Genomic DNA, 23,292 nt, shown 5'->3' on the forward strand with positions numbered 1-23,292 from the left:
CATTTGTCAGTGAACAGAAACTTAGGGCACTCTTCTGTCACCTTTATATTATTTTGTAGTGTGCTATGAGTGTTACAGTGGTGCATATTATATGTGGACTTAGACCTGTTGCAAAATGACCGCAAAAATAGTTTTTTGCTCCAGTAATACTTGACTCTTCTTTGAAATGTCTCTTAAATATGATCTGGTGGGAACAGCTACATATTTTTGTTATTCATTTGATACTTGCCATCTGTATAGGAACCTAGATGGATTTGTTCTGGTAGCTATTGCTTTGCAGCACATCTCCCTCTGCCTCCCACCCTGGACTGTCAGTGGTCCTGGAGAAGTCATGGAAACAATCCAGAGTGGCATCACCTTAGTCTGAGGAAAACAAATGCTGTAGTTTTCAATCAAACAGCAAATACAATCTGTGAAATACAATTACGATACACACTGTGAAATGCTTGAGAATCAGTGGTGCTTTAGACGTTACTGTGGGCTTTTTCTCTGTCAGATCCCATTTTGTGCTGTTTTCCTTGTATGGGGTTGCGAAGTTGCATGAGTGTTTGCAATTTTTGGTTAATAATTTTTTTCCCTTTTCCTCAATATTCTTTTCTCTGCTGGTAGGCATAGAGTATTCAGATGCATTAATTAGGAAGCACGTTCTATCAACAACAAAAAACCCCCTTGAATTTAATGAATTTCTTGCTGTTCGTTGATAAGCTACTACTGTAAGGACATGCACAAGATTTTCTTTACTGTGAAGAAGCAGAAGCAGCAAAATGTCTCAAGTTAAATTCACTAGCAAGAAAACCTTTTGCCTAACCTACTAAAGCTCTTAAAAGGCTCTTGTACTTTTCGGTGCAGTCTGCAGTGCCTACTGTAAAAACAATTAACTGCAGCATAATCTAGTAAAAATCTTTTTAGGGGAAGCTCTGCTACATGGCCAAGCAGTATTTTTGTTGTGCTCCTGCCACCAGCCTGGCTTGCTGTGTGGTAGAGGTGTGTGCCACCAAATCATTACAGAACATGTGTGTCATTTCAGTGATACATCACAAGCTGTTGAGCCCCTAAAGACCACTGACTTCAGTGAAGCTCTAAACTGATACACACTACAAAATAACTGGGATACCATAGGACTTGTTTAGCTGTTATTAGTTTTGCAAAGTTTTTAATGCATGTTTTGAGAAGAGTCATTATGAAGGAAAAAATGCTAGTTATTCAAAATTGAATGAATTGTCATATGGGTTTGCCAAAGGCAGGTTGTATCAAATGATATTCATTGGCTCTCTGGTGTTCTGCCTTTTGGACAGTAGGAAAATAAAATTAATCTCTCTTTAAATCTGTTAAAACATTTCCTTTTAAGGCACTTCACAACAGAAATAGTGCCATCATGAAGCCAACCAGGTTTAAGGCTCAGCTTGATCAGTTTAATAAATGGAAAATAAGAGATGATTGCCTGTGATAGCAGGGAATGAATTTGATATTCATCAGAGACCTGAGAAATCCCTTCCATTCTGTACTTCTCTGTGCCTATATGATATCTATTCACTGATTTGACTGAGCAAGGCAAATTTCATTTTAGAGTAGTGAGGCATATAAAAATTATGTGAATATTGTTATTTCCAATTGCAGGGTGACCATCCTGCAGAAGGATGTGAATAACATAGAGATTATTGAAATGTAAAGAGAATGTTAACTTGTATATGTGTGTATATATATATGTATATATATATATAAGATTAAATAATTGTTTTGCTTTTTTTTTTAAGTGGATGATGACTTCATGAACATTTTCTCTCTCATTGGATTACTGATAATGGCAGTGCACCAAGTATAGGGCTATTGTGAATTACACAAAGCTCTCACCTAATTATTTGTGCATATATATGTATGTTCAAGAGGGAACATAGCTTATTTTTTGTATTCAATATTTTTTGGGTTTTCCCCATGTTGTCTTTGTAACTGCTCTTCAGATTTGATTGAAAATTGCCATTCTCTGGAGATTTGGCCGGTTAATCACAAAGTGAGAACATTAGCACAAAAGCCTGATGCTGGTGTATTTGTGCTAGTTAAGACACAAGAAAATAGGTCTCTTAGGAGCTGTTTCCTATCAAGTCTGATCATACAGAGAGAGAGAGAACCTACTTTATGTTGCAAGACCAAACAAACATTTATGAAGCACAGCTGCCAGGAGACTAATAGTGAATATGTCTCTCCTTCCATAATCATTACAGAGAAGTACAAGAGACTAAAGGGGGAAGCATGAAGGGAGGGGCATATTTTAATAGCGTAAGCTTTATTTTATTTGTGTCTTGGCTGAGGAAAAAAATATTTTCTGGAGCTTGTCATTATTGATAATCTGTCCTTTTCTACAGTAAACGCTAAAGCACCTGTTGGGTGTTAGATACTGAGCCTTTCAGTTTGCTATTTACAGGACTTACTTACACTCACTGTGCTAAAATTTAAAAAAATTAAATGCTAGAAAGCAAACAGCCTGGTGTGTGATGCTCCATGGGAAAGTGACTCTCACTTGTGATGCTCACTGAGGCAGTGCTGTCTCCAGCTGGGTCTCAGGCCACACAGCCATTACTGAGGGACTGAGCTGACTGAATACCATACTCATATATGGTATTAATAAAAGATACAGAAATAATGTTATCACATTGCATCAGTGTTATATCAGCTCAATAATATCTAAAATTTAAGTTAGTCACATTCTTGAAGGAGGAACTAGGAGAAATTGCAAAATGCCAAGAAATAAACTTCTCTCTTTGCTTTTCATTTCATTGAAGTCTGGGCACTGCAAGACTTCCAGAAAAGTTTGGCTTCTTGCAAACTGCCAGCTCAGCAGGCAAACAGCTTTATGTCCATGCAAGTAGTCCTTTCATCATATTAAAATATGCAAACAGTATTGACCTCTTATTTCCTTCGGATGAGTGTGATAAAAGCAATAATTCCTAGGAAAAATTACTTTAAAAAGTTACTTTGTAAAGATGATTACTACAGCAATAGTGACATATCAATGCTTTCCTAATCATTATGGCTCATCTTGCCAGTTTCTTTAGGAGTTGGGAAAATGCACAAAAACTGTAAAGGAGGCCCAGACAGACAAGGCCTATCCTGCCCTTGTGCAGGTACATTTCAGTGTATCTAAATCTGTTTCCACAATCAGTTCTTTCATCTTGGAGCACATATACTGCAGACTGGCAGTTCTGGGTTAATGGTTCGACATGATCTTAGAGGACTCTTCCAGCTGAAATTCAATGCACAAGAGAGTTGCTGTTTACATTATAGGTGTACTGGTGGTCAGTGGAGCACACCTTGCCAAAGAGTTCTCAAGTGATTTGAAAGCAGAGTTTACTGTCTTTTTACAGTCATTATCACTAAAATATCACTTTCTGAACAATAATGAAACAATTATTATGCCTCCCTGAACTGAAAAAAACCAACCAAACCACCCAAACCAAACATCTTTACTTCTGCTTTTATTTTCCCAGTTATTGGTAGAATGGAGATATTGCTGTTGAATTAAGAGATGGGATTAAGTGTTCAGAGAAGATAGATTTATACATAACCCTTACAGGCCTTCAGAGCCCACTTCCCATTGTGTCTGCCTGAAGCAGACCATGATCCTCACTCTCTCAGATCAGGCACCTAGAAACAAAGGCTGCACAAATGAAAGATGTAGGAATTTCATACTCAGACTCCCTGGCTGCAACTGAGTTTTCGGTAGAAAATTGTCAAAATACAAGGGAATGTGAATTTCTATTTGTGTTTTGTTTCATGAAAAGTTTATTGAACAGCAGTGATGAGTGGCAGAGAGCTTCTTTGAAGATGATGTTGTGGATTAATCAGAGGCAGGAGCTAATATTTTGGTAATGGAAGTTAAAATTTCCAGTAAGACAGGGAAAGTGTGGCTGGTTTTGAGCTTTGGAAATAACACTAGGCATATTTCACTCTGGAATTTTCTGAGAAAATGTAATTAAAAGATCTGTTTGAGTTCATATATATTGGATAAGGTTCAGTTGGCAAGAGTACTGCTGACATTTCTTAACTCTGCAGATTTTGTAATCCTAGGTGGTGATAGAGAGATTGTCTTCAAAAATAAAAACCCAATTGGCAACTTTTCATATGTATTTCATTAACACTGTGCAGGTGAGCTGTGAAATGGACCTTTATATGTAGAACTGTTAGCACAAATAGTCCATTTTGAGCAGTTAAAATAATTTTTCAGGTTTTGAGTCATTAATTTTATTACAGAACTTAGAAATTTTTTTTATTTATTTTTAGAACAGTGGGAAATTTTACACCGAGCACATCAAGATATAGAGATGTACATTGGAAGAGGTGCTTTAAATTTTCCTTAGTGCTGTAAAGAGGAAATTATTTTTAAATTATTCTTTTTTCAATTTTGGAAAAAACCATACTGTGTCTTTAGTAGCTGTACATTAAAAACTGTATCTTTTGATATAGCAGATATCAGTGCTTTTATATAGAGCAAAGAAACCTTACAATTTTGGGAGCTTGCTCAAATCAGTTATTTCTGAGAAATATCTGCAGTAATATCCATGTGGGTTTACAGAAACTTTCTTGCTTGTTCTGTTAAATGTCCTTTTCCTTGTTTACCTCATCCAGGTCAAATTTGCCTTTCAGAAGAAAACTGCTTTCCAAATAAAGAAATAATTGCTTGATGCAAAGATTTGCACAGCTAGTTAGTTACTTTTCATAGTAAATCAGAATTTTAAGTCAAATCCCTCTGCAGGTGTCCAATTTTTCTCTCCGTTCACTTCAGTGTAAATCAAAATCTGTGTTATTTTGAGAAGAAAAGAGAGTCTGATTACTGTAATATTAAAGTTTTTTAAAATGGAACATCATACATCTGTTGATTATGGCAGTAGCCCTTTCATTGGGATTATGATTCCTGCTCTAAGCACCTATTTATGGGCACATGCATGTTTCTGATATAGATCTGTCTGCTGTCCAGGAAAAGCCAGACAGAGGCGTGTAGGAGCTGCTGGTTATTAATTGCTTGGATAACTGACAGTCAGTGTGGTTCCAAAACTTGCTGTGTTTATGATTCTCGATACAAAAGCCACAAAATGTAGATGTGATGGTGCCAGAGAGCATCTGTTTTACATAGCTTTTGATTTGCAGTTTCTGATTTGTTATACCCCAATATTGAAAGGTGCATATAGGCAGGAGGCAGCTAAGTTGGCTGTTTGCTTTGACCTGGCTGCACTTGAGGTCAGGCATAGGGATGCTCCTCTCCTTGGCAGAAAAAACCTCTGGACCACCAGGTGGGACAGAAAGAAAGTGTAGTGGTTTGGTCCAAAATACTCATTACTGTTTACCTTCTGTGAGATAAGAGTTAGGAGAAACGCACAGCAGGCACCAAACTTGAAAGAATATAAAGAAGTTTATTAACAGACCTAAAAGAGGAAAAAAGAAATCATACCACACCTTCAGAACTCTTCTCCTCCCCCCACCTTTCTCCCTTCTCCCAGTGACAATGTAAAAAGACAGCCCTTCAGATGTTCAGTCTGTTTACCACTTCCATAATAACCTTTTTCAGTCCATTTAGGAAGAGGAGTCTCTCTTCCCATGCTATGAAAACATTATCACAACGAGCCAGCCACCCGGGTTGGTTCTCTGCTCACATGTGAGTCCCTTCCCCCGACTTGCAGCTTCTCCCACAACTGCTTTCGAGGGTCCACTCTTGAAATTACTGAGGTAAAATTTTAAGGTTGAGCCATTCAGAAACAAAAGTTCTCTTCACCCATCTCTGGGAGCATTTCATCTCCAAGAACAGAGGCCCTCCTCCTTCCCTGGGAGCAAAGGGTCTTCCTCATCTTCATCTCTAGGACTATCTCTGGGAGCATCTCTAGGAACTGAGGTTTTCTCCTTTTCCATTTGGAGCAAAAGTCCTCATCGCTTCCATCTCTCCCTGTTGAAACCTCTCATGAAATTACAGCTGTGTCAGCATCTGCCTATCTCAGCGCAGGTGCTTTTGCTCGCAAGTACAAGTTGAACGCTCCACCCCCCTGCCTTCATGAAATTACAACGGGTACTCTGATATATCATAGCTTTACAACAGAATTTCAGCTTTAAGCATCTCCTCTTTTTCTTCCCTCAGGTTTTCAGCTCTTCACAGCACTAAAAAGGTTAATCTCACCTAGGCCTTGCAGCTGGAATTTTGCTTATCGCTGTTGGTCACATGACCTCTGCCGGACACTGGTGCAGTTTCAGCTGAATCTTGGCTGAACTGGAGAGGGGGAGCTGATCCGCTCCGGCTGCCCACAGCCCTGCTGGGGTGGGGGGGGGGGGGTGGGGGGGTCTGCAGGTGGAACAGGGCCCATCAGCTCCAGGACGGCCGTGGCCTGGCCCAGCCTGGCCCGAGCGGGGCCTGGGCTGGGCCCGCTGGCCCCCACATGGGACCCACAGCCACCTGTCCCAGCACCGGAAATGAGACAGAGAGAATCTGCCTCTGAGTTTCCTATTCTTAAGTGTGGATTACAGAGGCGGTCACAACTTTAAGTGGCTTAAAGAATTGTCCCTATTCAAACTGGCCAGCTGATAGGTTCTGTCAGGTCACAGAGGAAGCTGTGAGCACCCCTTTGCAAGAACATCCCTTCCGGGACTATGCTTGCTAACCCACGACAGAAAGGAAACAGAATGTCCAATAAGTTGAGAGGCCTAGGTCTGACCAGACAGGAGGTGGTGGGAACAAGGTCAAAGATACCCTCAGGGCTGGGAAGGGTGGAAAGAAGGTTTTGTACAAGGATTTAGCTCAAGTATTGCACAGGGGGCTGTGTCCCAGGAGGGCACTGAAGGCAGTTCTATCAAGAGCAAGCCCAAAGGACTGCTGCAAACACTGACTGGGGCAAGGGGAGTTTTGTTTACAGACTTAAAGTAGTCTGTGAAGAGAAAAGCTTGTGGGGCTAAAAATTGGTGAAGTGTAGGACCCAAGTGTTACTAAATGAATGATGCTTAGGTTGCACATACATAGATGTCTGCTAAAATGACACAGCATAAAGCCAGACATTTATTTTTTAGCAGAGGCATATCTACAAATAGATAGGATGTTATTTCAGTCTCTTCTTCCATGTATATATACTTCTTGTATGTTTGCTTGGAAAAACCACACATGAAAAATTTCCAAAAAAACATTGTATTAACAAAGTCATGTTCATCTGTGATGACCTTTTGCCATAAGTGAGATTCAAAATTAGATTTCATCAGCAACTCTGATGAAGAGTTCTGTTTAGACTAGTAATAGCTTCAGTGCGATAAAAATACAAAGTTTCTACAACCACCAGTGTCCCTAACTTCAAACAGGAAACCCATGGCAACAGTGATTTGCAAGCTGCTGTATGAAACAAGGTGGAATGCCTCTTTCCAGTATGAAACAACTCCAAATGTTCTGATTTTCCTTTATAAACCTTTTTGCATGTGACTTTTGAATTCATGGAGTCATGGAGATTTGAGTATTTATTTAATTTTAAAATTTGTTGTAGTGGTACATATAGAACTTCAACTGAAATCAGTAAATACCCAGTTCTAGGCAGGTTCAAGATGCTGGTTATTACTTACCTTGTGCTTAACAGAGAAAATGACGAGGAAGTGCATATTAACACCTCTCGAGACACAGGATCATCAATCTTCCCAGTAGCTTGGCCTCACACAGTGTGCTGCTTTCCTGGGCGCACAAGGCATATCCACAGCCCGTGGAAGCCTGATGCATCCAGCCTCCTGCTTTTGCAGATTCCCTGTGGAAATGTCAGTTGGACATTACCAGATGTCTCTGCCTGCCTTTAACATCTCTTCAATACTTTAATAAGTTGTCTGACTCTGTGTGCTAAACTCATAAGCTATCACGTATTATTTTGCTGACCTGATGGCTCTGACTCTAGAGTCTGTCTGTGTTTGAAACCTACTGCTCACACTTTGTAATATTTTCTGTTTGATTACATGGGTATTTAAAAGTATAAGCTTCTAATAATTAACATACATATAAGAATGGGTTTAAATCTTCTTAATGGAAGTCCCTGATCTAAATTTGAAAATACAGCATTCACAACTTTGACATTGAAGTTATACGTTTGGTGAATAATGTATGTACTTTTTGGAAAGTGAAATTAAAAATTAAATCAATTGGTTAGCATTAGAGCCTTGCGTAACTCTTTGATGTGAGCCTTTTCTGGCACACTATTAATAAAGGTTTCGATAAAATGTTTAAAGAGCTCTTGGTACTTTATGGAATTACAGAAGCTGCATTTTCTTTTACTGTTTTTAAGTCTTTGCAGATGAGCCTCAGCGATCAGCCTTGTGTGTTCAGTCAAGCCCTCAGTAACCTGCCCAGGGAGAACCTGGGAGGAGTTTCCCCAAACACTGCTGACCATCAGCTGATTTTTTGCTTTTGCTTGTCAACCTTTTAAAAAAATGCTGACTGTGATAGTTTCTGTAGCATTGCTTTTATAACTGTAGTAAAATTATGATATAACACCGGTGAAACTATAAATACCATTGCAAAAATGCATAAAGTGACGAAAACCAATTTAGAACAGTTTCAGACAGAAGAGGAAAGATTTTTGTACTTGTGGAAGCATAACATTTTCACTGCATATGTGGTAACCCCAATAATCTGAGGGTGGTAAAATCTCGTTACTAAAATGAGTTAATAAAATTAAATGCAGGTTTAAATAATTTCTTTTCTTTTAATATCTAGGATGAAGATCAAACAGAGGAGGACAACAGCAGAGTTGAGCCTGTTGGACATGCGGACACTGGTTTGGAGAACGCTACCAATTTTTCCCTGGAGTAAGTTACTAGCAGAATATATTGTTTTAACAAGTCTTAAGATTGAACACAGACTGGCACAGTACTCAGAGCAATATGAGTGATTCTGCTCTTAAGAAAGTGGGGTAATCTTTTTTAGGTCATATCATTTTGGTTTTAAACAAGGACCTTTTAAAAATAGATTTTAAACAGTTTAAAATGCCTGTGTTAAAGATGAACATTGAAAACTTGACATTTATAAGTGCTGATGCTACAGTAGATTTTCTGCCTCAAGGAAGATGCTTATTTGATGGAACTTTGAAAACTTGACAGAAGGAATAGGGCCAGTGCTAGTACAAATAGATCAACAGGCAGGAATTTCAAAGGGGAAAATCTTAATTCCAATCACTGGTTCACAGTCTCTTGGAAGATGTGTGGGGGTCACAAGCTGTGTGGTCAAAAGCCTCATACTTTGTGAATGGATCAAAACTGGTGTTTTGTTAGCTCCACCTAATTTAAAAAGACAATCACTAAATGATATTTTATGTCATCAAAAGATACAGCAAACTTGACCTTTTGCATTTCATTGAAAAGAACTGATCCATACCTTGCTATGGAATTAATGAGAAAATATTCCTTCTAGCCTTAAATTAAATCTTTTAAATTGCTGAACGTAAATTTTAAATAAAGTTAAATCTTCTGCTCCTGTTATTTTTGAATTAAATTATGCATTAGGTACAGAGGGTTTAAATGTTAGCTAAAGATCATGGTGACATCTATTAGGCAATAGAACGTGTGTTTTACTTGGTTCCATTTACAAATCTGTTACATCGTAAATTCCAAATGCTGTTTCCTAAATAGAATTTGCAGAACTTCTGTCAAATTTAATGCTTCCTGGTGTTGCTTTAAAGTAACTTATTGACTTCTCATCATATGCTACTTCATTTATGTTTTGTTTTGATCTCATACTTCTTTGCATGTTTGTTTCAAGCAGTTGGCCCAAACTTCTGAGAAAATCAGGAAGCCAGATTGAAAGAATCTCTCTTAGGAAGCAATCATTTCCTCTTGTTTACTGTTTTACAGAATTTAACATTTGAATTTGGAAGAGATGACTTTTTTTTTTTTAAAGAAAAAGTATAAGAAAAATGAGTGCAAAGATGTTAAATGTGCATTTTGAACAAATGAAAAATGACCGACTCAAGCACTGGAACAAGCTAAATGGTGTACACTGGATATGAAAACTAAGTGGTTGGGTTTTTTTAAAATTTAAGCTGTGTTTCCACTTACGCAGTTCCAGGTGAATCACAAAGATTTTCATTTGTTCTCTTTCTTAGCCCTTAATTTTCTTCTAAGCTAATAGCAGAGTCAGAAAAAAGTTAATCATAGAGAATCACAGGCCTACCAATAGCAAACAATGTCTTTTAGAGTTCCCTTTGGAGATCAGAGGATCATTTGATCACCTCAAATCCTGTGAGCTGCTTTCACACTAGTTAATGAAAACTTAGCCTTAACATACAGTGAGAAGGAAATGAAGTCAGCCTATACAGAAACTGCACAGGGAACAGTATGAAATGCTGTACTGATCTCAGTCTTTAAACATTGGTCCAGGTCTGAAGAATAACATATTTTTGGTGTTTTGTGTTGTTTAAAAATCAAGGTAAAAATCCAGACACCGATTACAGCGAATGTAAAGGCTACCTTAAAAATATATTAAAAAACTTTAATGTAGAAGAAATGTAAAACAAAGTGTAACGCAGAATTTGTGTTGACTTCCCAGCCATATGTGGTCTGGGTATTCTCAAACTCCAGATAAAGAGCTGCAAGCTTTCATGATGGGCCACCATATGATCAAGAGCTTATTGAAGGAAGTAGAAAATCTTTTACTGCTATCACAGGGCATTTGTCTTGCTCTTTGCTCCATTTCGAGATTAAATTTTATTTGTACGTTTGTGAGGAATAAGCTTTTCAAAGGTCTGTGTGTGTATATATATAGTGCCAGGAAATATGGAAAAAGTATGTAATACTAGAGAGAGGCATAAGCCACAAATTTAGATTGTGGCTTCTGTTCAGATTTCTCACTTCCAGTTTTACTGAGAAGTTCGGCCTTCGTATATTATTTTCTCATTTGTGTATTTATAGCTCTTTATGGTTCATGGGCTGTATTCCACCTTTCTAGATATGGGCATGTTTCAAATGCATTAATAGATTTGGTCTAAATCTATTTCTACAATTTTTGCATGTCTCTTTCTGAACCTGTATTTTCTTCTTCTGCTTTTTTCCTCACTACAGCAAAAATTATAATTGAAAACTAGATGCATGGTTGCTTCAGGGGACGTCTGGTTGGTTTTGAATGTTACAGTTAAATCTTACTTTGGAAACTTTGCTTAGTAAGGAGAAGCAGGAATCTTCCAGTAAAAGAAATGGAATTACAATAAAACAGATTAATGTGTTTTAAAACTAGAAGGATTCAGCCAATTAAAAGTTTAATAATTCTCATTTGATTATGAGAAAGCTAATGTTAAAATTTAGCATTGACTCTAAGATAAAAAAGTAAAGCATGCTAGTGCTATGACGAGCTTTTAGGCTTCTGAGAAAAAACTGTGTGTGGCATTTAAGGTATTTCTGCTCAATGGTCAGTTTAACTTTAGAATAAGAAAGAAATAAAGCAGTATGCATACAGTGATGATGGTGAGACCTATTTTTATGTATCCAGCTAAGTTTTAAAAAAAATTCTTTGATTTCTGTTGGTTCTATTAATTGAACTATTTTTGATGATTGATCTCCTTTCATGCCATCAGATTAATCTTCAGGTACGTAGTATTCAACAATGCCTTCATCACCATGGCTTGGTTTCTGGAATGGTTTTGTTTTTCTATGTATGTTTGTGTGGGGTTTTTCGGTTCCTTCACGGTACATGTTCATATTCCCTCATTCGTCATTGTCTCACAGTGATATGGTAAAGCTCGTCGAAGTCTCCAATGACGGCGGGCCTTTGGGAATCCATGTAGTGCCTTTCAGTGCCCGAGGCGGAAGGTAACGTATCGTGTAGGATTTTATTAACATTGTAATTTGCTGTGCTTTAACTTGGTTGTGTTAATTTTTGTATTGTGTGCCTTTGCCCTCTGTAGAATATTGTCTATTTTTCAAGAGGCAGTCTCACTGATTAAGAAAGGAAGAAATGCAAGTTTACTGACTCTGTGCTTGGAATGGACTCTATAGTTCAAAGGCTCTGCTAAAAAGAAGTTAGAAATGTGTGTTGTAATCGCAGGGGAAATTGAAGGATAAAGATATTTCCTTTTGGACTCCTGAAATTTATAAACTTCTGCCTTAGTTCAGGTGCATATTAGTGCAACATTTCCTTGCTGACTTTTTAAAGCCACAAGTTTCCAAATAACAGGGAGGTCTAAACCAGAGGCATCCTACGCTTGTGCTTGTTTAGAGAGGGGGGGAAAACAATCACCACACATTCAAAATTTCATGTTGTCCCATCTGTTGGGGTTAAAATGAAGTAGCAAAACCAGTTGAAACATTCTGGTTTGGGGGAAAATGAACCTATTTTACAGGATGAAACTCCTGAAGTTTGATTGTACAGGAAAAAAAACCCCAAATGCGTAGAGAACGTAGTTTACATTAGAAAATACAATGTGGGGGATGTTATTAATAAACAGAATACATGACCTCTAATGTTTCCTTTCCTAATGTAGACTTTTAGTGTTTAGGGTCATTAAGATAATCTCAGAAAAAAAAGCTAAACTTTTGTATTAATTACTGGTGGATTTGAAAATTTTGAGTACCTTGAAAAATGATAATTCTTCGGCAATATATGCAGATTTCATTTTGGTGTTGCATATTCTAAGTATACACTGTATTTTTTGTCTTTAAGGAAAAGGGGAACAAATATATATCTTAAAAGTAGTTTTGCACATGGAAAGGGGTGTTATGTTCTCATGTCTGTTGTCCCAGTATCAAATTCATTTTTGTAATTAAAAACTGACAAAATAACAAAACTAACTTGCTATACAAGTGTATCTCTCAAATATTACTATGATATTTTCAGAAATACAGGAGTATTTTAGGTATTTTTCCTTCTATACCTAATATCTTAATGGGATTTTAAACACAGTATAAGAGCTTTATTTGCAGTTGTTACTTAAAACCCAGTTCTTTCAAGGTCATATTGACAAGTATTATGAGAAAATGTAATTTTTTTTTTTACTTTAAGGCTACTTTTTCTGGAGACTACAAGTATTAAGAGCAAGCTTCTGTTAAGTGATGAATTCTTCTCTTCATAATCTGAAATTCAGTAAATTCAGTGTGAGCATGAGTGAACAGTACTTCAAACAGAACTCAGAAGTAAATCCCATAGAGTTAGAAATGGTTGAAATGTTCACACTGTTATCTGGGATTTAGACAGTGTGAAGGCCAAGGAAAAGATCAGTTTAAGAATGTTGGCTGCCTACTAAGTACTTGTTTAATAAAACTGATGTTAAAATATATATTTTGACATTTTGAATAAGAATTTTAACTCAAGTAAAATTTGCTTCCAAACTGTTACTGTGGTTGTCAAGTCTGAGGCAAAGCTTAAACTGTTTATACACAATGAGACCATTTTCAATGAAAAAGCCATAAACACAGGAATAAAATACATAATTTTTAAAAAAGAATTCTAACTGTCGTGCAGAATTATATGATAAAGTTTTACTATAGGAAAGCCAGTTTTAAATATAGATGTTTCAAATCAGGACATACCAGAAAAGCAAATTCTATTAAAAGGGAAATAATTTTTATATTAAAATGTATCATCTTTTTCTTCATAATACTCAACTCACTTCATTGAAGAATGGAGGATATGTGTAATTGCTGAGTTTTTTTGACCATCCACAAAATAATCTGCTGAAGAGGGGAGACACTTGGTTCCATGTTTTGAAGGTGCAGAGGAGCAGAGTTGGGGAGGATCTAGAATATTTCCAAAACATTTCTCCCATGGTGTGAAAGAAAAGCAGAGTTCATTGGTTGGGATGGATTCTAAGCACTTGTGCTGCTGCTTTCCTGTCTGTATGCCCACCTCTGCATGCTTTCAGTGAGGACAAGCACATTATCTCCAGCTGCCTCCAGTGTGGGCAAAGAAAGGAACACACCCAGCTTCAGGTTGGAAGCAGTTGGTGGGGGTTTGGTTAGTTTTTTCTTCCCCCTCCTGGTTTCCCACTACTTTTGAGCAGATAAGACACGCTTGTTTCTCCTTTTGCTAGATTGAGAGGGAGAGCAGATGCATGGCCGGGATCTTCTGCTTCTTACTTATTTCTCACTGTAGCTCAGGGCTGCTCTTTGTTCCTCCTCTGGCTGCAAAAAATTCTCCCTGCTACAATCAACTAACTTACCTGAGCAGGGAATCTGCTCAGTAGGAACCTAAGTATACGAAACCAAACACAGGACTGGGTAAAGACTTTGAGGGATGTCCAAAAAGAAAAGATCTACTGTGTCATGTAGATTAGTCCGTTGTCCCATAGTTGTTTTATATTTGCTTGCTGTTCAGTTCCAGTTACGCTTTTCTTGTAAGTTCCTTTCTTTTGCTTTTGAAAATGTTACTCAATAGGCAATGGTTATTAAATCAATACTTGAAAGAATGTAAAAGCTCATTATGCAATTTACCTTTTTTCCCCTATGCAATAAGCAGGAGTATTCTCCCACCAAAAAATCTAAACCAAAAAATCCCTCCTCAAGGAAACATTTCAAACCTCTAAAAATTATGAGCCATAACTATGTTCTTTATTTCTATTGAGAAAATACTTGACTTTTTCATGGTGTTTTGAGGGTTTGGAATAAGTATCTCTTGAGTACTGGCTTTTGATCTGGAACAAAATCTGTAAAGGTCTCTGGCATATCTGTATAGATGCTACCAATTATTTCTGTTCCCAGTAAAACTGAGACTATTTTTTTTAATGAAGAAAAAAACATAAATCTGTATTTCTCTGGGAAAAGTACTATTGATTTGTAAAGACATGGTGAAACTTTATTCTATGTATATGTTTCCTTATCATCCTTCTGGTTTTGCCTCTAGAAATGTTATCATTCCTTTATTGGCCTATTTGATCCTATGCTTTTGTTAACAGACATTGTTCACCTTATCAAAAGAGAGGAGGGTATACATATTCATCACCTTATGGTTTTGCATTTTTAAGGATAAAAGTTTTGTTTGCAAACCTGCTGGCACATTTTTGAAATGGCGTAGATGCAGTACTGAGCAGAATAGGAGGCATGAAAATGAAAGTAGAATGAAGGACAGAAGAGAATGCGAGTAGCAAAGTGTTTAAGTAAGAGTAGAACAAAGAGGAAATGAATGAGGGGAAAATGTGAAAGGAAAGAAAATTCTAAATCTGTGCAAAATTGCCTTAGCAGCAATTCTTCCTTCTTATTAGGTGCTCGGAGACAGGAGCAAACAGTCCCTTAAGAACTGGATTTGAGCAGCGTGGCTGATGCAGGATGTTATGTTGATGTTTAACTGGGGATGCACTGAGTTCTCTGCAAGCTCAACAGTAATTATAGCATAATTTACCATTATATTGCCTCTTCTACTTTTAAGAGCCTTTGAAATCTTCTCAAGCTCTATACCCCAGCTGCTCTTCTAAAATCCTGCCATGTCTGTCTTTGGAAAGAGATTCAATTGACACAAGGAATATATGAGAGAACATCAGAAATCTCTGTGAATAATGATATGGAAGTTAGAGTCCCATAGTCCCAAGACTACTCTGAGGTCTACTTAGTAAAGCAGAACCGAAAAGGATTTGGATATTCATCTGAAAACACCGCAATTAACATCCACTAATAAGTATCAGACATGTTACTTTGATACAAACAGGTATGCACAGCTCTGCCAGCTTGTCTTCCTATTGAAGCATGCCACAAAATCCATGATTAACTGTACATCTAAAACCTGCAGCTAAAAATATTTAATCTGTGTTTTTTGTTATATATCCTAAATGTCATAAAATATTAGGAAGTCTCAGAAGAATGGAAGAAAAAAAGAGACTGAATTTTTGTCAGTTTAAATGACAAATCTAACAGATTTTGTTAAAAAGAAAGAAAAACCTCAAATGAAGGTGGGCATTAAAACATACACAGACCCTAATTACCCTTACTAGACATCTAGAAGTTTGAAATTTTTTTATACTCTTTCTATTCTTTTTTTTTTTTTTCCTTTTATTGGAAATATCCTTCATTTTTTAGAGTTTATAAATCATCTCGTGTCACTGTAAAAATTTTAGTCTTTTACTCAAGGTACAAAGAAAACTTAAGTAATATCTAATGGCCATTGTCTATACTGAGAGTCCATAATATTGCCTTCAAGGTGCCTCTCAGATCATATTCTGTTTGATCAGGTAGGAGGTATGTGCTGTCTGCCTCTCCATTTATTCTGCTCCTGCATTTCCAGCCTTTTAAGTCTCAAAGGTAGCCGTGGCTTTCAAAAACATATGTATGGGGAAAAAATTCTCTGTGGAGTGAATGTACCATTCACTCACTCTTGTATCTGAACTCAAACTGTCTGATCGCAGCCTTTAAAAAGTTTTATAAGCATAATTTGAAGTATTACTCAAGCTGAAAAGCTGAGGAGTGGTTACCAAAGACTGGGAACTGGTCTGGGCTTCATGCATGAAATTTAAATGCCTCCACAGCAGTGCTGTGATATCAATATTGGGTAAAGAAGTTTATGTGCAATTTAGTATTGAGTAGCCACAATAATTTAACTTGAACAAACAAGCTGATTTGCCTACTCTGACCTCTGAATCTAAGAATTTTATACTGTGTTTATGTTCTTGCAGAACTTCTCAGAGATCTTTCATTGCATGAAACTGCTGCACATCAGCTTTTCAATCAATCCTTATTTTTGTACCTTAATCTAGTTTTTGCCTTTTCATGTTTAGTGACTTTACGTAAACATCTAAATTGAATATTTTCTGTTCTGTCTGATTTGATTACATTACAGTTAGCTTGTAGGTAAATAGATAAATAACTTCAATGTGTATGTACAAGGGGCCATGATGGCCGAATCATATTCTAGATGCTCAATGTCAGTTTTTATTTTTACTTACACTGTCAGTTTTTATTAAGACAAATTATCATCATTTCCATACATCTGGATGGCATGTGGAGAGTTCACATTTCACGAACTACCCCAACTAAGTCAGGTGATTTAGATGTCAATAAAAAATTCACTGCTTATTTCCAGTTTTATCATTAGTTGTAATTTATACTGAGAACTGAAATGTTAACACATGTAGCTGAGTTTATTTTAATAGTATAATTAGAGTAATGAACCTTGTGGAAATACAGTGGTGCAAATGCTAATATAATCTCAGCTGCTTACATTCTCAATTAGTTGTTTAAAACAAATACAAAGATTGAGCTCTGTGCTTTGGCAGTTTCCGTTCTGTTCCCGTGTCAGCTAATGTTAGTCTAAAACAGCACAGGTACCAAATTTCTAGTTCTAATTATTGTTTCAACAGGATTGTAGACTTGCAGTGTGTTTTGCAAAAGTTCACATGGTATTTAATCACATTTTTGAAAAAGAGTTTAAAAGATTTATAATGGAAAAATTTATGTTAGAAACTGTGTTGACTTACTTTAACTGGACAAAATTAAGCAAATTCAAATGCACCCATACATTTGTTTGCTACCTGGTTGTGCTCAAAAAAAAGGTATATACTAACTTTAGTACTTTATACTAGATGAGTTTAGATGCTTTCAAAATTTATGTCTTCCTAATGTAGGAAACATAATATTGAAGCTGTAGTAGAGTTCTACTTAGCATGATTAATGATGGTGGCATATGGCAGGGAAAAAAAATCCAATTTGTTTTTAGGTTACTGCGTATTTGCAATATCAGGTCTACTGTTTATCTCCAGCTGATGCAACAACAAACATGAATTCACATAAAGTCTTTTTCAGAGTCACATTCTTACATCTAACCATAATATGCTGAAGAAATACTGTAGGAAATTGGTAGGCTTTTGTTAATTTTTGAAGAACATACATTTTCTGGAATTCTCGTTTTCTCTGCTATGCAAACCCCCATTCTGGAAGTTGTTTCTGGAATTGTGTCTAAAGGGATCTTTTGTGCCATGTGTTTATACAAAAAATTAAATTAATTAAAAGGCACTGTGAGGATCCTGGTTTCAGGTTTGACTCAGTCTGTTCATCCAGCCTGGAATTTGCTCTCAGTGACTTTAGCTTTATATGGCTTGGTTAACCTAGCTCTAGCATTTGTTAAAAAGCAAAATCCTCACGAGCGCCATATGCTGTGTTAGAGATGAGCAGTCTTGCATTAGCAGAACTTGTAGCCTTTGTTTAATGAGATTATTTACAATTTTGACTGGTAGTTTGTTTATCTGTTACATTATTTTCTTATTGGTTAGGATTAGTAATATTTTTACTAGATTTGAGAGCCTAAGCGGAATAAATTTAAGAAATGTCAAATCATGCATAAAGGTGCATCTTGCATTAATAATTTAATATAAATTCAGAATGTGAGGCAGTAGAAAGCAACATTTCAAGAAAAATGTCGAAACTATTGATAGACCAATTACTTTGTTACCATAAGTACATGGAGACATTGGGATGAAATAACCACATTATTTTGTGTAGGCATTGTCATTGTATTAACTTAGATTGTTGTACTTTGTGTAGATACTGTTTTGATATTTCGATAGTTTTGATATTTAACCATATAAACCAAACACCTGTTGTTGTGACTGTGTATGCCCTTGTGCAAGCATTGCATGCATATCCAGATTCTGAATTGTCTTTGGACATTGCAGAGGAGTACACCTGCATCAAGGAGCTGTTGGGCATCAAGTGAAAGACAAGGAAGAGTAGATAAAATTCCTTCCTCTCCCCCTCAAATATTTTGTTGGTTTTCTCTTAAATGTAGCATTCCCTATTTAAATCTGCTTTGCCTATCTCTTCCCCATTTGGAGTTGTCCTCTTCAGTAGCTTCACTTTGTGGCTCAAAGACAGTCTCCCCAAAAGAAATTCATCAACTCACAAGTGAAAAAATCACAGACTTGTTTCCTAACACATCAGTTTTCTGTGTCTCAAAACCATAATTCTGATAAAAATAATGTAGTGAAGGCATACAAGTATTTTTCCTTTTTACTAATAATGTAACTGTTAGTTTGGTTATTTGTTGCAACTATCAAACCCTCTATAATTTCTTTATTTATCAGTTTTAAAAATCTGAGATTGCCTTCAAAACTTTTTTAGTGAACAGAAGGAAAAAAGGGACTCAATCAATATTTTAAAGTTTGTTTTGTTTTACTTCCTGTGACTACATACCCTAATAATGATCAGAAAATTGTAGAACACTAAATGGAGCACAACATGGTCATTAGGTTAGTGTGCCGCTGTTGTGGACTTGTAGAGTTTTTGTCATGCAAATGTCTGACTCAAGCTTCAGTTGGTGATTTGTGTTGTCAGAATGCTTGATGTTGTTTTTCTCCTCACAGTTTGCTTACATGTTTAGCTCCTTTCAACATCATATCTTAATATCTCTAGGTGGTTCCAAAATGGAAATACCACAAGGATCGTTTCTCCTACTCCTTCACCTGCCTTGTAGGAGAAAATGTATGACTGTTCTGTAAAAAAAAATGTATTCTTTTCATATGCTGGCAATAAATTGGTAAATGAAGAATTTAAAGTGGAAGAAATAAGTTAATTTTGCTTTTCTGACCCCTTTGATGAAGTGCTCAAGTGCGTATATAACTTTTGAGCACATGGGGAGTCCTCTTAAGCACCACTGACTGCTCATTTACTTTGAGGTATTATGTGTGAATGGAAGTGCTGTGATCACTGAGAGTTTTTTGCTTAAAAGACACGTGTAGTCTTGCAATTCCTGCTACATGACCAAGTATTTTCCATGCCATGCCTTGAAATGAATTCTGAAGTAAGTAATGCTGTTGGCTTGGATGATGTGAATTTGACCCACTGATACATTCTGAGGGATTTCAGTGTAAAGCTCATCTTTTTTAAAAAAAAAAAAAATCAAGTGCAGTGTCGATGCAAGATTAATCCTGAAGATTGAGTCCTCCTTCAGGTATAGAGTTCAGGTATAGAAACATCACTGACTTTGCATACCATCCTGCCAGTACCTCAGAAGTCCATTCTTCAGGATCCTTTTCATAATTTCAGATTGAATATTTGTTCACCTTTTCTATCTAAAAATGTCCTTAAGATGACACTGTGAGTAAGCACGAGGCAGAGGGGACTAGTTCATTGCACAGAGGCTATCAAATGGAAATTGTCTTCAGCTAATTAAATTAAGATTCTGAATTTAAAAATAGCATTTAAATTTTTTATTTCCTCTTTTCTCTTTTAATAAGAAATGTGAAGATTTAAAACCAAAAGCATTTGGTTTGCATGCAATTCTTGAATTCTCTATCCATCCCCTCATTACAGGCTGCTTATTACATGAGATGACCCCATCTTGTTTCACTTGTACAGAAGGAGTAGTGAAGGCTGTGGCATTCTCTGCTAATTCAGGAATTCGAGTTTTAAGTTGAACCTATTCAGCTTCAGTTAACTAACAGAAAAGATGTCTTTTCTCTGATGTGTGGTGGTTCTTGGAGACTTTGCTGCTCAGAAATCTTGGCCTTTTGCAAGAATGGATGCGCTATCATTACACACACAAGCCTGTTCATTCTTATTTTGACTTGTTTGACTCACCTAGGCTTTCTGTTTTATGGAAAAGGGATAATAAATCAGATAATTCTTGAGGCTATTTGAAATGGTGGTATCCTACTTCAAGGTAAAGATGGTTTAAAATACAGTTTCTGTAGTGATTATGATAAAATATTAAATGAATAAGATTTTCTATGTTGCAAATTAGTCAGATTGTAATAATTTGTAATCTTAATGTTCCAGAACCCTGGGGCTGCTGGTGAAGCGGCTGGAGAAGGGTGGAAAAGCTGAACAAGAAAACCTTTTCCGTGAGAATGATTGTATTGTCAGGATTAATGATGGAGACCTGCGGAACAGGAGATTTGAACAGTAAGTGTTCTTACCACACATTACATTGCATTATTTGATCTTTAACACTGCACCTTGGAATAATTTGAGGAAGGTAAAAAAAAAACCTCTAAGCTTGCCTTTCTAATAAAGAAAAGGTGCACTAAGGGACATCAGTATTTTTATATAGCCAAATTAAAAAAAAAAATCAGGATAATTATTGTCATTAGAGTATATGCAATACTTGTTTGTTTTGTACATGATAGATTTTTTGCTTCTTATATTGGTAAGCTGGTTTTTTTTGAAATTCCCCTATGACTTTTGCATACTTGCAATTCACCATGTTCAATATAAATGGACAACTTGAAGACTGTATTTTTAACATTGTAAAAAGATGTGGTTTTTTGTTTGTGTTAGAACTAAAGATACTGTATGTGCAGAAACTTCGTGGAGAAGTTTGAGAGATAAATATTTGCTTAGTGGTTGTCTGGACTTGGTAGAATCTCTAAATGGTGAATCAGAGACTTTTAAGAGGGAAATTAGATTATAGTTCACACACAAGGGAAATAAAAGAGTAGAAAAGACGTATGCAGATAATGAGTGATTTCATGGATGATAATATTGTTCTGAACTCTGTAACATGCTGAGGGCCAAATATCATTTGTTCTGATCATCTTATACTTAATATATATTTGGAATGTGGTTTTATTTGACTCTAACCTGAATTGAAACATAACCCTATACTGTATCGTTGAAAGCAGCTTGTCTCTGCTTGTTCTAAGGTTCTGAATCACAATTTGTAAAGTCTGTGAAGAGACTTGTTGACTTTGTATACTTTGGATCATGACCTTGAGCCCAGTGTCTGTCTGTACAGGATTAAGCAATTTTTCCCTATTTCTTAATGTTGTATTCGGATAGACTAGCGACTTACAAAAATTGATGTGTAAGCTAGACTAGTTGCAAAACTGCATATAATCAGAAAATTGTGGAATACATAGAATTTTTATAAATAGTAATTTTCCTTCTAATAATTCTGTTGTCACTGCAGTAACAGTTATCACAATTATTGCAATTAGCAAGTTTCAAAACAAAAGGACACTGCAGTCCTGCTATAGAACTGTCTTCATTTCAAGACTGTGATTAAAATTTTTGCTTTTCTGAGTTCAGTATTTGCTACATTAGTTGTTAAGCATATTTAACCATAGTGTTGCCCTAAAGCAGTAAACCTTAGCGAAAAGCAGACCAAATGGGCTAGTGAACAGATTCAAGTTTTATGTTTTATGCTTGAGTGCAATGTGTCTGTCAGCTCGTGTTGCTTAATTAACATTAGTAATTATGCTTATAATGTCTCATAGTCTGCCAGTCCTAATTTGCTAATTTTCTGTTCATTTTAAAACCTAGAGCACAGCATATGTTTCGCCAAGCCATGCGTACGCCGTTCATTTGGTTCCACGTGGTCCCCGCGGCGAATAAAGAGCAGTACGAGCAGTTGTCCCAGAGTGAGAAGAACATGTACTACTCCAGCCGGTTCAGCCCTGATTCCCAGTATGCTGATGGGAAAAGTATTAACAATTCTGGACTTCACACATTACAAAGAATGTCTAGAGCGGGTAACCAGTCCGATCAGACAGACTCCTACTCGCAGCTACCTCATAGTGTGAATTCATCAGGGAAACCACCCTCTGGCCTGGTACCATCACCTCAGAAAGTTCTCACCTCCACTGCAAACAGTGGCTATAACACCAAAAAGATAGGGAAGAGGCTCAGTATACAGCTAAGAAAAGGTAAGGCACTAGTGAGCTCCTCATACAGCATGAGGTGTGTGTGTAGGGTATGTATGTGTGCCCAGTGCCACTGTCCTGGGCAGGATGGCTGGCAGGGGCATGGGGAATGCAGTGGGTTGATTTTTGAAGCCAGGGCACTGAGCTGTCCCTGACAGCAGGCCCAGGAGACCCACCCTGTATTCAGTGTGGGCAGCATGCTTGCAAAAGGCTATTTTGAGGAGTGCTTTAACATTGTTTTCTGTTTCTCAGCTAATAAAGTAGTGTGCAGTAAATGCCTCAAATTCTGTTGGCTAAGACCCAGGGAGTGGTGAACTATTTAATATAAACAACTAAGCTAAAATGGCCCATGTTCTGCACTTTACAGTTATGACTTTTCAAATTGAATTTTGCCTTTAGGTTTTAGGAGTGTTTTGGATCCAGTTGGTAAATTGGATATTCTAATTTCCAGCTAAAGCTTTCATTTTTTTCCACTGAGATGTTAAAACCTTTGGTTGAGATGTAATGTGGTATTTCCTGTCTTGGTCCTTATGCTAATATAATTCGAATGGGGGCAAGAGACACTATTTAAAGTAGTGTGTGCTTATCTCAACATCTGTGTTATATGTGCACATGTAGATGCATTGGTACATCCATGAAATTTTTATGATGTGAGAAAATTTGGTATTTTTGTGTAGTTAATGTGTAGATGCTTTTAAGGTAGTTTGAAGTATAATAAATTGACATTTAGATGCCAGTATTATTAGCTCTTGGG

At 36.7% G+C, this 23,292-nt stretch overlaps 1 protein-coding gene across 21 annotated transcripts in view; it reads left to right on the plus strand.

The window, feature by feature from the left end:
• The window catches only part of PARD3 (par-3 family cell polarity regulator), a 451,552-nt gene that overhangs the window by 221,426 nt on the left and 206,834 nt on the right, over positions 1–23,292 (plus strand). For 20 of the 21 annotated variants that reach the window (XM_039570296.1, XM_039570300.1, XM_039570307.1 and 17 more), the window contains 4 exons: positions 8,711–8,802; positions 11,710–11,793; positions 20,674–20,799; positions 22,159–22,541. In XM_039570296.1, coding sequence (XP_039426230.1) covers positions 8,711–8,802; positions 11,710–11,793; positions 20,674–20,799; positions 22,159–22,541 — 685 coding nt within the window. The remainder of the gene's footprint in view (positions 1–8,710; positions 8,803–11,709; positions 11,794–20,673; positions 20,800–22,158; positions 22,542–23,292) is intronic. The other variant, XM_039570236.1, reaches the window with a different exon arrangement.

Source organism: Corvus cornix, chromosome 2 (genome assembly GCF_000738735.6).
Source record: "Corvus cornix cornix isolate S_Up_H32 chromosome 2, ASM73873v5, whole genome shotgun sequence".
Lineage (NCBI taxonomy): Eukaryota > Metazoa > Chordata > Aves > Passeriformes > Corvidae > Corvus > Corvus cornix.